This window comes from Sander vitreus, chromosome 7, assembly GCF_031162955.1.
Source record: "Sander vitreus isolate 19-12246 chromosome 7, sanVit1, whole genome shotgun sequence".
In the NCBI taxonomy this organism is placed as follows: Eukaryota; Metazoa; Chordata; class Actinopteri; order Perciformes; family Percidae; genus Sander; species Sander vitreus.
Genome location: NC_135861.1, coordinates 11,015,343 through 11,032,633, shown reverse-complemented (window position 1 = coordinate 11,032,633; position 17,291 = coordinate 11,015,343). Strand labels below are relative to the sequence as shown.

The 17,291-nt window shown below is 39.6% G+C and overlaps 1 protein-coding gene and 1 non-coding gene across 2 annotated transcripts; one reads left to right on the top strand and one right to left on the bottom strand.

Moving 5' to 3' along the window:
* Positions 1-351: 351 nt before the first annotated feature.
* Positions 352-423, top strand: trnam-cau (transfer RNA methionine (anticodon CAU)). Its single transcript has one exon. It is a non-coding gene; the product is annotated as a tRNA-Met (tRNA).
* Positions 424-4,643: 4,220 nt separating this feature from the next.
* Positions 4,644-17,197, bottom strand: slc26a6.1 (solute carrier family 26 member 6, tandem duplicate 1). The gene is made up of 17 exons (XM_078254555.1): positions 17,152-17,197; positions 16,461-16,571; positions 15,727-15,875; positions 14,720-14,884; positions 13,180-13,332; positions 12,373-12,455; positions 11,495-11,642; positions 10,322-10,435; positions 9,736-9,813; positions 9,410-9,505; positions 9,164-9,270; positions 8,747-8,816; positions 7,521-7,610; positions 6,896-7,054; positions 5,385-5,439; positions 5,106-5,230; positions 4,644-4,673 (listed from the first exon to the last, which is right to left on the bottom strand). The coding sequence occupies exons 1-17, from the start codon at positions 17,168-17,170 to the stop codon at positions 4,644-4,646; spliced, it is 1,752 nt and encodes a 583-aa protein (XP_078110681.1). The 5' UTR covers positions 17,171-17,197.
* Positions 17,198-17,291: the final 94 nt, after the last annotated feature.

The following is a 17,291-nucleotide window of genomic DNA, read 5'->3' as shown; positions in this document are numbered from 1 at the left end:
GCGCACAAACGAGATGGACATATTTAAATGTTGAGGAGACGTATTGTCTTCTTTCATTTGACATTTCATAACGTAATCATTTGCACCATGATTATATTTACAATATAGTTTGCGTGCGTGGGTGGCAACAGCTCATTACAAACAACCCCATATTTAAATGTTATATTATATCCTTACCGAAATAGTAACATAACACACGATTCACCTGTATTGCAAGGAAATATGACTGCTAAACAGCTAGCTAACTTTAAGTAAGTTAACGTTAGCTAACTCACCAGTATAATTCACTTAACATTGTTACTGTAAAATAAAAGTTATGAAATAAACAACACCGGAATGTGGGCGATTGTTAGCAGAGTGGCGCAGCGGAAGCGTGCTGGGCCCATAACCCAGAGGTCGATGGATCGAAACCATCCTCTGCTAACTGTATTTTACTGGCAGCTGGGCGGTCTCTTCTTCTGCTGTCTTACTGACAGATTAGGCTAACATCATGGAATGACGCTTTCACAACAACCCTTCACTTCGGCTCGTTTTTTATTCGTTCCGTTGATGAACAAACTGTTTTCATTAACATTCAATTAATGAAAACAGTTTGTTGATATAAGACACACACACACACACACACACACACACACACACATATATATATATATATATATATATATATATATATATATATGTGTGTGTGTGTGTGTCTGTGTGTATACTATCTGTACGATGTATGACATACGTTGGAACGATATATATACATCGTTCCAATGTATGTCATACATCGTACAGATGCGGGATCATACATCGTCCCAACATTTGCTATACATCTTAACAGATGCGGTCTCAGGCACATCTTCCTGACATATGTTATACGTAGTACAGATGTCAGGAAGATGTGCCGATCAATTGATCTTGCATTAACCCATTTAACAAAAGTCAGTAGCCTATAGGTCACACGAAATTACTTGAAATGTCTTTACTAAATTACATGAATTGCTAAAGTAAGATAGATAAATCATACACAATTACTCATAATAATACATTTTATTTATAAATAGCTTTTCAGGGTAGCTACTCAAAGACAACTTACAGAAGTTCAAATAAATAGCACACTATAACACATTAAAAGCTATTCTGAAAAAAGCATGTAGCTAGATTTTAAGATAATTATCTTACTGTGGTTACTACTAAGGGCTAATGTACAAAAACACTATTAAAAGCTTAAACCAGTGTTTTTTAAAGTCTGAGACTGTGGGCTTCCCCTCAGAAAAAGAGCTGGGGCACGCACCTTTCCTGGGAACGGTGTGCAACGGCTTGAGTTATGTTTTCTCTCGTTTGGTGGGTGTGTCTCTCGATTATTGGCTGTGTTCCAGGTGATACCCAATCAGTAGAGACGTGTCTGTAAACCCGTGGTAATAAAAAGGCGCTTGCACACACAGCAGGATGTCCAATGCACCCTGTTTCAGTTTAAAATAAGGCCAAAGCCGGTCTTATTAGAAATTCTTTGATAAGGCTATAGCCTATATATTTTAAAGTTGATAGTCAGCCTATATATATTTTACAGTTGACAGTCACTTTTTTTAGTATTGTCTTTTTTCTTTAAATTCCTTTAAGATCTCTAAATGTGGCCTCAGTGTTTATTAATAAAACTTAGAGAAAAAAACTGCCTCTTAATCTCTGAAGTTCTTCGCAGCGCTTTTTCTGTGTGCTTCTGCTAGTGGGAGGCCAGGCCAGTTCAGTTTTCACAGCCAGTGAAAGAAAACCTCCATTGTGATATGCTTATTTAAACATGGCACAATGTAAGCAGTGGACTTTTAAGAACTTTGTGCCACAGTGTTCATTTTATTAATGTGACACACACAGGTCGCACCAGATAACTAACTATTTATTGAATAGTTATTCATGATCCTATCTTATCAATAAGGAGGGATTCATTATGACTCCTTAATATTTATTTAATCAGTCAGCCAACCACTTTTTATCTACGGTGGCCCTGAAGTCCAAATCACAAAAGCAAATAGAAAAACGCAACAGCAAATCATAAAACATAACGGCAAATAGGAAAACATGACGGCAAATAGGAAAACACAACGGCAAATAGGAAAACACGACAGCAAATAGGAAAACACGACAGCAAATATGAAAACACGACAGCAAATAGGAAAACACGACAGCAAATATGAAAACACGACAGCAAATAGGAAAACACAACGGCAAATAGGAAAACACGACAGCAAATAGGAAAACACGACAGCAAATATGAAAACACGACAGCAAATAGGAAAACACGACAGCAAATATGAAAACACGACAGCAAATAGGAAAACATGACCGCAAATATGAAAACACGACAGCAAATATGAAAACACAACGGCATTAACTTCTACCGGAAAAGGTAGGGCCTATCTAGTAGAGGACGGACCCTCCTGATTGGACAGACGGACTGTCTGTCTTTTAACACGGAGAGTTGAAAAACACGGAAAAGCGCCTACTTTTAACCGAGAGACAGTCCGTCTGTCCAATCAGGAGGCTCAGTGTTTTCCTGTTTGCTGTCGTGTTTTCCTGTTTGCTGTTGTGTTTTCATGTTTGCTGTCGTGTTTTCATATTTGCTGTCGTGTTTTCCTATTTGCTGTCGTGTTTTCCTATTTGCTGTCGTGTTTTTATATTTGCCGTTGTGATTTGCACTTCAGAGCCACCGTATTTATCAGTAATGCCTCTGTTGTAATATTGAATTTCTAGGACATAGGCTACATATAAGCCAATTGATTCTTAAAAGCTCCATGTCTTTTTATTTTTTATTTACTTAACCAAGATGGTTTCTTGATTTCAAATTTTTTTCAAGATTTCTGGCATAAATGGCAGAACAATTGCTATATGTCAGATACAGAATTCACTGAGGGAAGAAAAGAAAGGAAAGGAAAGGAGGAAAACATATAAAGCATTAAAACACATAAATAGAAGAAACAGGGGAAACAGATAAGGCATTGAAGACTCACATTGAAATTAGTATTTTCCAACAAAATGAAAGCTATTTATTTAAACAAATTAACTTCCCTGTTTTAGTGCTTACAATTTTGACAAGTTGAGAGGGTAGTTTTGGCTATTGTTGAGGAAACAACTCATAACAAACCTGATTAGTATTTACAATGTGCAGGAAACTACAATGTCCATCCTAACATATGACACAAATTTATTTAGTTTGTTCTTCTTCCTTCGTCATACATACATGAACCTTTTAACATACAGTTTTCCCATTTTGTTTCCGGTTTAGTAGTTTTATTATTAGTAAAATCATATTATCCCCACTGACATTATCATATATATACATTGCATTAGGTCATTGTATATCTTCTTTGCTGCTCTATTATGTTGCACTTTTGTGTTCTGCTAATTCATTTAGACACATTTCCCCAAATAGATGGACTGACAGATTTGGGATTTTTGGAAACTTTGAGATTTCCTTTAGAATTTTTCTGTGAGTTTGAACAACGTTTGGCTGAGCTTACAGCGTACAAGGACTGATTCACTAGTGGTCGCAGTTTTAGAGATTGAAATAAAGATAATCTAATTGAAAAAAAGAAATACAGAAGGAGGGGCAGCCACATATTTTCTATCATTCTCACTGTCTGCCTTTGTCACCAACAGTTAACCAACACTGTCATTGCACTTAATCCAAAACACAGTTCATCACAGAACAGGGTAGATGGATACTATGACGCAGTTATAAAAACAAAGTAAATTCCCATCTTCGGTATGTAGCAAAAATAATTGGGGAACAATTACATTTATTGTCTGGGAATGTGTGGGAAGTGTACACATAGACATATTGTGAAAAGTGTAATTGGCTTTCTTTTAAAGTGACCATATTATGCTCATTTTCAGGTTCATAATTGTATTTTGAGGTTGTACCAGAATAGGTTTACATGGTTTAATTTTCAAAAAACATCATATTTTTGTTGTAATGCATAGTGCTGCAGATCCTCTTTTCACCCTGTGTCAGGTCTCTGTTTTAGCTACAGAGTAAGACCTCTCAACTTCTGTAAGATCTTTGTTGTCAGTCGCACATGCGCAGTAGCTAGGTAAGGATTACATGAGCTAGCTGTTTCTGCAACTTTGGCCTGTACAAGGCAGGATTAGCCGGGAGACTTCTTCTAAATGAGGGCACACTTCCAACTTTGTGTGGAATACCTGTAGAACAACGACATGTAAGTAGTTGTATAAAATTTATTTTGTAGATTAGGGTGAATTTGTGTGTGTTGTAGCAGTGTTTTGCCATTGAGAACGAGCTAGCATGCTAACGGTTAGCCCCCTAGGCCCCTCGTCTCGGCTAGTTACGTAGAAAGCCGTGCAGATTTTGACCAGCTCACCCGGAGACTGAAGGCAGGACACATTCAGAAACCTGTATCTCACTCAAAACAGCATGGATGTTTTTTTTTCATGGTTTGTATGCGTGTGGAAGCACCAGAGACACAAAATAACACCCCAAATTACAGAAAAAGTGATTTTTATCATAATATGGGCACTTTAAAATAAAATGAAGCTGTGATTGTTCTGTCTGCAATCTATCCCCCCCAGGATTTGTCTTGCTGTCCTCTTGTTACAGTGAGATAACTGTCCTGTAATCTTCATTGGAAAGCAGCAGTCATGTAGGTTCAACATTCACTTGCATCTGGATTGATTTCCTGAGAAAGAAACAGTATATCTTGAAATGCTATTGTACCCTTTATTTTCAAGGATATGTCATGTAAAAGCATTAAAGGACATTACTTGAGAACATTTAGGAGTTTTCAGACAGCTCCCTCTGGAGCCACAAAAGGCTTCATACTGTACACCTGTTTCTCCACATATGCAGTAATACTCCGAAACACCTTTAGGATTGACTTTGATGTGTAAAATCAGTTAAGTTTCCCTTTAATGTGCACCCAGAAATACTGGAAAACTCTTGGACCAGTTCATCAAAACAAATGCATTTAAAAAAAGATGTGGTCTGGCATATAAGAAATATATCTCAATTGCTAAATAGGAAAACAAAACTAATTTAAAAACTCTTGATTGAATTCCCCCCCCCCCCCCATATTTTTCACAAATTAACTTATTAGCGAGACAGTGTGTACCTGCAGAGGCCTGGGCAGGGTGCTGAGGCAGTGCTGTACAGCATGGTGGACCGATGGGAAGAGACAGGAGCTGGGCAGGCTGTCTGCTATACAATCCTGAGTCTGGAGCTGAGATAAAACTCTCTCTGTTGACGTACAGAGAGCATCAGCATTGCACATTTTAAAGTTTCAAGTATTTGTGTCATGTGTGAATGAGTGAGTGAGTGAGTGAGTGAATGAATGTGTGAAAGAGAGACATAGAAGAGACAGTAATAAGTGTGTATAAAACATGGAGCTGACCTGGGCAAGCTGCCAGAAACACACTGACACCCTGGACTTCCAAGTCTTCTACAACCTGGTGAATGAATCACACACACACACACACACACACACACACACACACACACACACACACACACACACACACACACACACACACAATCATAATAAGGTCAAAGAGGAGGATGTGATAACAAACTATAACTAACATCTATTTGTCAAAAGCTGTGTGTGTGTGTGTGTGTGTGTGTGTGTGTGTGTGTGTGTGTGTGTGTGTGTGTGTGTGACCATGAGTATGAGGGTGAGTCTCATATTTTTAGTATCTAACATGCAAATACTGGACATCTAGTCTAGCCTAGTCTATAGCGACGACGTTTCATTTCCGGAATTGTTCAGGTGCCGCAGGAAATTCCACCGGATGTCCATCATTTCGGCCGGATGTCCGTTACCTTCCGCTTTGTGCTGGCATTTTAAACTCCTGTCAATTTATGAGGACTATGGTTAACGGCTCCTCAGATCTCTGCAGGGTAAATCAAGACAGCTAGCTAGACTATCTGTCCAATCTGAGTTTTTTTTTTGCATACACATGTTCCACCAAAACAAGTTCCTTCCTGAGGCTATTTTGCAGCGGCACCGTTGCTCCACTCGGCGTTTGTCACGATTGTGATTGGTTTAAAGAAATGCCAATAAACCAGAGCACGTTTTTCGCCCATCCCGGAATGTTGTGTGGACTAGCCAGACCCTCCTCCGCAGCACTGTGGAGGAAGGACTGGCAATGCGAAACAAAGTCTAGCCTAATAATTTCTGGTAAAAGTCTTTGATCAGCAGAAAGGAGTCAGTGTGAGGACAGCCAACCACTATTTTAAATGACTAGAAAAAAAGTGCAGAATTGCCAGAGATTTAGAGCTGGGAGAGGAAGTGGACTGATATCTATTCAAACCAACCTATGTTGATGTTCCCATCTTAAGAGATGAAATTAAACTGCAAAAGTTAGTCAGAGCTAAAAATAAATTACAATTACTAGTGTGCTTCATTGTTTTGTTTAGCTTTTCATGCATTATACTGTATAAATAAAGGCAGATTATATTATCCAACAAGAAAAGAAAAAATACAGAAAAGTTAAAGTTCATCATTATAAAAACAGAAATACTCATGGTAGAAAGGGCTTCCATAGAGGGGTCTTTTCTAGGGAAGATCATTTGTTGCATGAGAGATTATGTGTATTAATGAATGAATGAAAATAAACTGGGTAGCCAGTGTGAGAAGTGACAGACGTCTCAGACAAAGAAAAGAGCACCACCTGCAGAAACATAAAGTAAATTACAGGTAAAGTTGCCATAGTACCACCCAAACTGTTTGTTTGATTGATGGACGATATTTGGGCAGTTCAGTGCAGAATCACGACACTAATGAGTGCCACGCAGCAAAATAAAGAAGGAAAATAGTAGATTATTAGATGGTTTTGGTGTTTAGCCAAAATGAAACTGAAGATGAGTTTACACATTGCACTCCAGTCAGTTCTCTTTACTCACCTTGCAAAGTGCTGGCATGGCCACAGAGTCCATGAAGGTGACCGAGCTGAGATCCAGAACCAAGCAATGATTGTGTGTCGGTGTCTGGGCTGAGGAGGAGGAGGTAGAGGTAGGGGTGTGGATTATAGCTGGGTTCTTCTTCTGACCACGACTCACTGTCTGGATGTAGTGAGGAAAAGTTACACATGGAAAATTAGTTTACAACTTTTCCGCTGCCGTGTAACACATGGCGTATTGAAGAATTTCTTCAAACATCCTTGTGCAATTTTTCTATTCAAACCAGAGGGATCTAAATGCAAAGACAGATACACTCCAGCTGCATACACACACACCTCATATATTGCCTAGCGCAGATGCTGGCAGGGGTCTCGTAGAATAATGACCATATATTGATGGACTTCATGTGGAAGGGATGCGCTCTAAATGTGGAGAAGATGAACTGTGGGACTGATGTTCACTGGATTCATTCATTCTCCTAATTACAATTTTATCCCCATCTCTTAACCCTGAACTCTTTCACTCAAAATCAGCTCTTATTTCACTGATGCTGTTGCTCCTCTCTTCTTTCTATCCATCTCCTGAGTCATATTCATTCCACTGAGTTTGTTTGTGTGTGTGTTGGTACCTGCTTGATCTGTGTGAAGACAAGTTCAGAGTTGGCGAAGTAAATAGGACTGGTATAGGAGAGTATGGTCACCCCGGGAACTCGCTTTGCCTGTTAAAAAAACACAGACAACAGAGACACACACGATATGCATTTAACATTGTGCAGTACATCCATATTATAAGTTTGCACAACAGTGAAACACTGGACAGATGGCAGTCTGGTGCATTTGGTGTATGTAGCCTATATGCTACTTGATTGGCACAAACCCAGAAAGAATTTACTGAATTTGGCGCAAAAAAAAAGTTTTAAGTTCTTGGAACATACAATAAACCAGTGTGATAAATATCTACTTCAGAGACAGTAATCTGGCTCTACAGTGTGGGATCAAAGCCAATAAAAAAAAGAAAGAATTTATGGAGAATTAATTCATGAAAAAGAACTTCTACAAAGAAAGCCCCTGCAAACACCATCACTAATGCATGATAGGTACTTTGCAAAGTACACAGAGGGGAGAGGTATAACAGCCAGCAGTGAAACAGATTGAGGAGAGAATCAAATGGAGGGAACAGAGAGCGAGAAGTTGACAGGATTTCACTGATGCTCGGAGCCCAAACAGATTGCCTTTGGTGACAGTTTGGTGTTTTGATGTGTGACAGATGGTGGTTTTCAGCAAGGGGTGTATTTTTAGTGTGTTTTGGCTGTGTGACAGTACCGTTCAGCAGTGGTTTATTAAGTTTGTACAAGTCTGACCTTCACTGAAGAATTTGGTGTTATTTGGTGTTAGTTAACACGTTGATAATACTGTAATTTAATGGCCTGCTACATAAATACTTACATAAATGATTTCCAAACCTGTTTTAATATAATGTACCCTATTAGGGCAACATTGGAGGTCCATAGCTTTAGAAAATTGATTGTGAGGAATAGACTCAAGATGTGTTGAGGCTGGTGGAGAAGAACAATCGTTTTGGGGGGAAACTAGGACAGTCAGAGGAGAGTTCAGATTAAACCTGTTGAGCTCTGAGTGAATCCTCCAGGCTCAAGATCTACGACATACAGAGGCAGCATTTAAAGTGTTGTTTGGTTGGATTGTGTTCTCGTGTTTCATGTAATTTCCTGATTACTTTGGGGGCTTAACTTTGCTCAACTAACCTTGAAAAACACCAAACTTTAATCAAACAGTCTTTTTTTAAACAGGTTTTTCGAAAACTTATTGTGAGACCTGTGAGACAGATTGAGTTTACCTCAGTGTAGAGTCCCACATCTCTGTAACAGTCTGTACCAGGAATATGACCCAAAACAACAGTGGAGGCGCTGGAAGACGAAGACAAGATGAAAGAGACAGGGGAATAGTAATGAGAGTGCACGTCTGCCTGGTAGACAAGTGAGAGTAGGGAAGGGAACATAAAACCTTTGATGAAATGAGTCAAATGAATAAATGAGTAAAGACAAGACAAATCTACACAATATCCCATTTGCACACATATACATATACATATAACACTATTCTGAGTCTTTGATTCAGATTCATATCAAAAAAATAAAACAACAAAAAACACTGATACTCTCTTAGCAAATTTACAGTATGACCATGATTAAACAGTAATGTTTAAAAGATGTAAAATGCCCCATGTAGCACCTGTTAAATGATATTTACTGACTGTTGTGTCCTGTAGATGAGTGTGAGCAGAGAGAAGACGACAGCCACAGCCAGACCCAGGTCCAGGTTAAAGACCAGCGTTGAAATCAGCGAGGCTATCCACACCATCTGAAGGAGAGGAGGGAAGAGAGAGGACCAGGATCAGAGGGGGTGGTACTGTTTGTAACCATGGTTTTGTGTGTGCGTGTGTGTGTGTGCGTGTGCGTGTGCGTGTGTGTGTGTGTGTGTGTGTGTTAGTGTAGCCCACCAGGTCTAATCTGTCAGACTTCCAGAGCACACACACATCTTTGAACTGAGCCAGTATCCCTTGCAGGTTCACCACGATGATCACTGCCAACACTGCCTGGAACACACAGCAAGGAATTACTTAGATTAAGACAAGTGAGTCATCTTGATAATGAGTCTAATCCATCTGGATCCAGATGGAGGTATGACTTGACATTTCTTAAAACATCTTCACTATTCTGGTGGTTTATGGAAAGCAATACTGGCTGGAGAAGGGTCAACACAAACTTATAGGGCACTTGCTTAACAACATATATGACAAACTCATATGTCTCATATGCACTTTACCTTTGGCAGCTGCTCAAAGAGGTGACCAATCTTCAACAGGATAGTTAGAATCACCAGAGCTGATACCAAACCGGCCATCTGAGAAATGAAATGAAAACACAACAGAAGGACTATAGTTAGTTAGTTAGTTAGTTATGTTTTATTTCTGTGTCATGCCAAACATTTTGGCCCATCCCACATGGGATTACAAGACACCACAAATTTACTTATTTAATAAACATCTTCCTGTTGCATATAGAAATACATGAGTACAAATAAAAACATATACACACATATACACATACATGTATATACACGTACACACATACACATACACACACACACACCACACGCAAACAACAAATTCTCATTTACAATTCATCTTGATAAAGAGCTTTTTTCCTTTTCTCCCAAGCTTTATCTAGATAACTGGCTAATTTATATGTTTCATCTGTGAACAGCCTATACAACTATGAGTAAAAAGAAAACAAACTATATAAAAAATAAAAGATTAGATATCAGTTTATATTGCTACACTATACAGTCTTTAACACAGTGCAAAGACAAAGGTGGGTTTGGGTTTGTCTTTTGGAAAAGAATACATTACCTGTGATTTGACACCAATGCTATCCTGGATCATACTGCGAGAGAAGGAGCAGCTGACAGCGAAGCACTGGAACATTCCTCCTATGGTGTTGCATAGACCCAGAGCCAGAAGGTCCTGAGGCAGAGACAGACAGCAGGAATTTGAAAAGGATGTACTGAGGCTGCAGGCCATCTCAGGGATACTGCTGGAGTGTACTGGAGTGTACCCAATGTCCAGACCCTGAAATAATATCTTGGGCTGAGGGTAATCCATCAAAAAAATATTTTTCCAGGGTTTGAAACGGTGGTCTTTAAGGTGCAAGGTATGATGAAAAGTACAGATTTACGTCGATGGTACTATTGAGTTTGTTGCTCGTTAAACCTGAGGCCAGGGGAGTATGTCAACGATTGGTTAGAAATATCGAGCTATGAGAGGAGATTTCACAATGAGGCTACAAATGGAAGTTAGCAGTACCTGGATTAAAGAACTTTTTGTAAGGAAAGTCCGATCTACGTCAAACCGTGTGGCTTTGCATCAGTCAAAATCAATCATCCTGTCTCGCTACTATCCTAGCATAGATTCAACCTAAATATTTAGTGAAATCTACAAATACTGTAATGTCATTGTGCCATTACACAGCCATTGTGGTTGTGTGAGGCTTTAATTAGCCTCCTTTTGAAGGACCAATCAGATCACAGCACCAACATTGTAGAAATGTGTATCAGTGGCAAATCTAGCTGCAGTATTATATCTGTAGAGCTGGTATTCTACAGTAAAGTAACATGCTGTGAACTTTTACAGTAAAAGATTGTTGATGTATTGTATATTACAGTTGTAATACTGTAAGCTAGCAGTATATTGCTCAGAGTAGTTTTTAGTCATTTCTCCAGTGCCAGGAGTGTCTTACAACATAAGCACAAAATATCACTGCTTTATTTTTAAACTGATGCAGATATTAGAAGACTAATTCTTCTTGCGTGAAAAAAGACCCTCAACTTTGAAGTTTGTCTCACTTCCTCTACCCATTATCTGAATAAGTAATTCATATGCATCTGTAGTACGCATCTGTACAGAATATGTACTTTTTTTTGTGTGTGCAATTTTCTAAAATGCAGACCCAACTACAAAAGCTTGAGATCTTCGTGGCCCTCAGATGAACTACATGAGAGAGAGTTAAAACTGCCATGAATGTACCTGACTGGAGTCTACATGGTAGCCATGTTTGTGGGCGAACACGGAGCCCATGGCTGAGAGGAAACTGAAGCCGACCAGAGCTGCAGACAGGGCAGGAATGAACAGCTCTCTGGCCTGAGAGAGAGATGGAAGGACTGGGGAAGACAGGCTAGAGAAGAGGACGAGGAGGACAAAGGAAAGACATGACAGCTTGATCAACTGACAAATGACTCATTTTATTCTTTAAAGAAAGTAAATGACACATACAGTAATCTAAAGAATTATGACCACCAGTTGAAGCTGAGTCACCCCATGCATTACAGTCATTCCCTTAAAGCTATCAAGGATAACACAATAAAGCTAACCAGCTTATTTTGTACGATGAGAACAGAAGTATGAAGAATGGGAAGTTAGAAGAAGGTCAAAGTGTCAGAAAGATGAAGATGAAAAACGTCATAGAGCTTTAAATGTTATGGTAGAGGCATATTAACTAACAAACAAATGGTCTGACAATATATACTATATATATATATATATATATATATATATACACACACACACACACACACACACACACACACACACACACACACACACACACACACACACACACACACACACACAGCATATTGGTAAAGATAGTATGGGCAAGAAGTAATAGGCTACAATAAATCATGCATAATAAATTCTTTGATCAATGATCAATGATTTGTTAAAAGGCTTTGAATTGAAATATTCCTTTAAAAGCAGTGTTATGTCACAATCTACCATAAATAGATTTACAAGTAAAAAACCAACACAATAGTCTTAGGATATTTATATATATATATATATTCTTTTTTTATTATTATTATTATTTTTTTAATAGCAAATTGAAAAAATAACATAGTTGTACTGACCCACTGGGTATGTGTCCCACCACCTGGACTGTGTGCTGTCCAATCAGATCCATCTGCACTGACAGGATGGTGCCCAGGACAATCTGTGGGGGGAAAAAACAATGGACGTGACATTTTCTGCACAGAATGTCCAGTTTCGAAAACAACAATATACAGTATTTTACATCTAAATGTCAGATCAGTCAGTCTGTTCATACACATGCATAGGCAAGTACACAAACACACATTATCCGTCCGCTGCTAGCTGTTTAGATCCCAGTGGTGGGTTGAAGCTATTTTCCCATAACACACTGTAATTTAACAGAACTGAAGAGATCATGACATGGACCCACAGGGAAAAGGTTCTTTGGAAATCTGGCATCTTTGTTTATGGTATAATAGGTTGAAGAATTTATTCATCCATTGATTTTTTTTATTTTAAATAACAGGCTAAACGTTCGTAGTGACTTTTGTTCAATTATATTTCCATTTTAGGAGTTTTAGTTACAGTAATCTACAGTGAATTAATAATTTACTTATAAACTTAATAAAAAATATATATTTAATAAAATATAATATTAAATAAAACAAAACACCATCAGATATTAATCAGTGGCCAGATGCAGATATTTATTGTATGTAGGATTTGGGGTTTTGGTGTTAAAATCAGATTTTTATATAACTGTGAGTCATTCATCACTGTGGCATCTGTCTGGGTTCTTATTGTGGGCATGAGTCTAACAAGCGTGATGTGTGTGTGTGTGTGTGTGTGTGTGTGTGTGTGTGTGTGTGTGTGTGTGTGTGTGTGTGTGTGTGTGCATCCCTCACTAGTAATAGTTCCCATGGTATGGCGACAGGCAGCTTGTTCTTAAAGCGTTCATTCAGCAGCTTGCCTACGATGAGTATTACCATGGAAACCGCAGAGACTGATAGCGTTCCTGGTACAGCACTGGTCACTGCGTGCAGAACATCCTTTAAAGTCTGGAAGAGAACACACACACACACACACACACACACACACACACACACACACACACACACACACACACACACACACACACACACACACACACAGTTTCAAACACTTTTAGTAACTTCAATCTCAACTACAATCTAACTAAATGACTAATGCTGTGTGTACACTAATTTCTTTGCAGATGGTATGACTGCTATAGTTCATATTGGAAGTTATGGTCCAGTGAAACTGGAAGAAAACCACCCCCCACTAACAGCTGATAAGCAACCAAACCCAGCCTATACCTTAAAATCCTGCCCATGTACAGTGGAGGTGACAAGATGCATCATTGAGGACTTTGATACCAACATTGAATTTGCCCTCTGTAGTACCAAGAATAAAAACAAAGCTATCGCTTACCCACAGCAGCAGCCCCCGCAACAGTCAGAAAATTACTTTTATTGCCAGGACAGCACTGGGCCAAGATAATTAAATTATTCATGTTCTAAGAGGCTAAGGTGAGGTGTAGAGACAAAGTTAGGGTCTGCCAGTATTGATCCACAAGATGGGATGTGACCTCCAATTCATTTATAGTATCAAATCATAACAACAGTTATCTAAATACACTTTACAGATAGAGTAGGTCTAGACCAAACTATAATTTACAAAGACCCAACAATTCCAGTAATTCCCCCAAGAGCAAGCATTTAGTGCGACAGTGGCGACGAAAAACTCCCTTTTAGGCAGAAACCTTGAGTGGTGAGGAAAACTTCCTTTTAGGGAGAAACCTCGGACATACCCACGCTCTTGGTAGGCGGTGTCTGCCGGTGCTGGTTGGGGGTATGACGAACAGTGGCAATTATGGTCACAATAAAGATAATGGAACTATGACTAGAAGAGAAGCAGAGAAGCGAATGGGTGCCGTGTCTAATCTGATGAAACAACCACAACTCATTATTATCCTGAACTTCTGACCTGCAGTGTGCATGGTGCTTCTACCTATGACCCTCCAGGTTGTAGCCAATGAGAGCACTGAAGCCAAAACTCCAACAACCTCTGAGGCTGACAGGCTCCCTCCCCCCAAAGATGTTATGTACTACCTTTCAACTTCCACTGCTAAATTCCACAATGCCTATAAATACACTTCTTATTAGTCTTTGAGCCACCAAATTCAATGCACTATTATCCCTTTAGCTAATATAATGACAGAAATCCTCAGGACCATGTTTCACCTTTGCAGGCACACATATGAATTAAACCCATATGAGAGACCCAGAGAGACCAGCTAAGAGAGGACTTCAGAGGTCAGAGATCAGCCACATAACAGCACTACAGGAGCTCATATGGCTTAAAAGTCTTGCCCGAAGATACTTCAGCAGTGTTGAAGCTTGCCGACACAGTGTTTAAACTGACCCAAACTGAAGCCAGCAGTCCAGTATGTCTCTGTGCAGGTATTCCAGTTATCAGCGGCAGCTGCAGGACGATCACATGCAGACCTGCTCCTGTGGTGTAGCCTCTGATTACAGGATCAGACAGCCAGCGACACACACTGCCTCCACGCAGCAGGTACAGTAAGAGCTGAGGGGACACACACACATGTACACGCACGCACACACGCACACACACACACACACACACACACACACACACACACACACACACACACACACACAGATTTAGTTCAGTTTTTTCTTTATATCTCTTCTATCTCATATCATTAATATCTGTGCAAAATGCTGTCTCTTTGATTCTGAGAGACAAATACAACATGACAATTTATGTTTTTCATTACAGAAAAGATAGATTTTTCTGCAATCAAACTCCACTTTAGCTACTAAAGACATCTGGACTGATTTGAAGTGCATAGGTAGCACCCATAGGTAGCACCCATAGGTAGCACCCATACATAGCACCGAGGCAAAATTCTTGCCCACCTCTCTAGAGAGGATTTAAATTCAGGGCAGTGTGGGAACCCAGTGAGGGATCTTGTCATCATTACAGTAATACACTGGTGACCCCCACAGGTTAGTCAGGGGAACCTGCACAGATGGGGGAACCTCCCACACATTCCAGAGAAGAAAAAAAAAACCCAACAAAACAGACTCAGGAATGATACGATATGATGAACATATCAGTTTTCAAGCTTTGAGGCAGACCATTTAATTTAATACCTGTAATAAAATATAGCAAGAGTTTCAGAGAACACAGCAGGTTCTGTATGCACAACAATAGATTGAATTATTAAAACAAATTTGATACCTTAGTGGATGTCTGCAGGGGAATTTTCTTTGCTTGCTTGTCTCGATAATGGAGCCAGTGTCCAGAGGCCAGAGGTGAACTACTGCTTTGTCCATGTATTGTCTAATGTGTGTGTGTGTGTGTGTGTGTGTGTGTGTGTGTGTGTGTGTGTGTGTGTGTACCTGTATGAGGCCACAGAGGAAGGTGAGTTGTACTGCCAAATTCACTTTGGCCGCTTCCACATCAGTCTGACTCTCTTCAACGCTGTTGCTATGCAACTCCACGTTGGCCGTCACAGACCCAATCATGATAGCCAGGACAGCAAAAGTACCTGTCACACACAAACAGACACACAGTTTACACGCTTTCTTTAACACTTTGCTTAACACGAGTGTTAGGTTCAAGAGGGTTTGGTATTTGGCAAACACATGGACTTTACTGTGACTACTACATTATATTGTAGCTTTGATTAAATTGCTACAGTAAAAGGAAAAAAAGCTCAGATTATTGTAGAGCTACTGTAAGACTTTTAAGCAAATAGAATTTGACCAGGATATGTGTTTCTTAAGTTTTTGTTTTAAAGATTCTTTTTTGGGCATTTGTAGGCCTTTATTTGATAGGACAGCTGAAGACATGAAAGGGGAGAGAGAGGGGGAAATGACATGCAGCAAAGGGACGCAGGTCAGAGTCGAACCCGGGCCCACTGTATTGAGGAGTAAACCTCTGTCGATGGGTGCCTGCTCTACCAACTGAGCTATCCGGGCAACCTTTCTTAAGTTTGAAAAGATATTTTGTGCCAATAATAAATATGTTTCAGTTAGTTCTCATAAGCAAGGCACTGGAATTGTGGAAGACTACACCAGGCAGTTTCTATGGATATGGATGCACTTCCAGAAAAATAAAGGTTGACAGTCACCAATGGAGAGGTGTCTGGAGGTGCCAAAGATGAAGTAGATGATCAGAGGATAGAGAGATGTGTAGAGACCAAACACTGGAGGAACTCCCACCAACATGGCGTTGGCCATACCTGGGAAAGAAGATGAGAGGTGGAGGTGAAAAGTGTGACTTGAATGAGCAGTTGACCACCTAATGCATATTAGTAAATATTTAGTAAACTACAAGCAAAGGAAAACAATGCATCATTAATAACTCAACTGTAAAGACATTTCTAAAAGCCACATTATTTTCCCAGTGTTGGCTAAGAGGATTTTTACGGGGTTTTAGGGTCTCTGCACTCATGAAACATTCTCTTCCTACCAAGGGTCACAGACACTGCCAAATAAAGGAAGCAGAAACGAAGGGAAGAGGAACACAAAGTAGCCTACAGCATGAGTAGGGTAATAATGCACTGCAGTTCATTGTTTAAATACATAATGTCAGAGAGACTCAGAGATTTGAAAATGTGAAAGTATTGCCCATCTTTGCGGCTGGAGTTGCTATACCTTCTGTGCATGTATTTATTGAGAGATACACTTTCATATATAATGCATTCTCAACTTGCACCCTTATAACCTGCAGTTGTAGTTGAAGTTGTGTGAAGTTGTTGTGGCAGCTTGTAGTTGTTTAAAACCTCTTTATGTGATAATTATTTGTTGCAGCATCCTCACCCTGTGGCAGCTGTATCATCCCGACACTGACTCCAGACACCAGGTCTCCAATGGCGTTTTCTCTGATGGAGTATCGAGGGAGCCATGACAGGACAGGAAAAAAGCCCAGTAGGAAGCTCTTCGTCCTGGGACCAGAACAC

Excerpts from the sequence above, each read along its gene's own strand:
- slc26a6.1 (XM_078254555.1), bottom strand. Across the intron at positions 15,876-16,460 it reads CTCCAGACACCTCTCCATTG|GTACTTTTGCTGTCCTGGCT; the intron begins GTGACTGTCAAC and ends TGTGTGTGACAG. Across the intron at positions 13,333-14,719 it reads GACTGCTGGCTTCAGTTTGG|ACTTTAAAGGATGTTCTGCA; the intron begins GTCAGTTTAAAC and ends GTTCTCTTCCAG.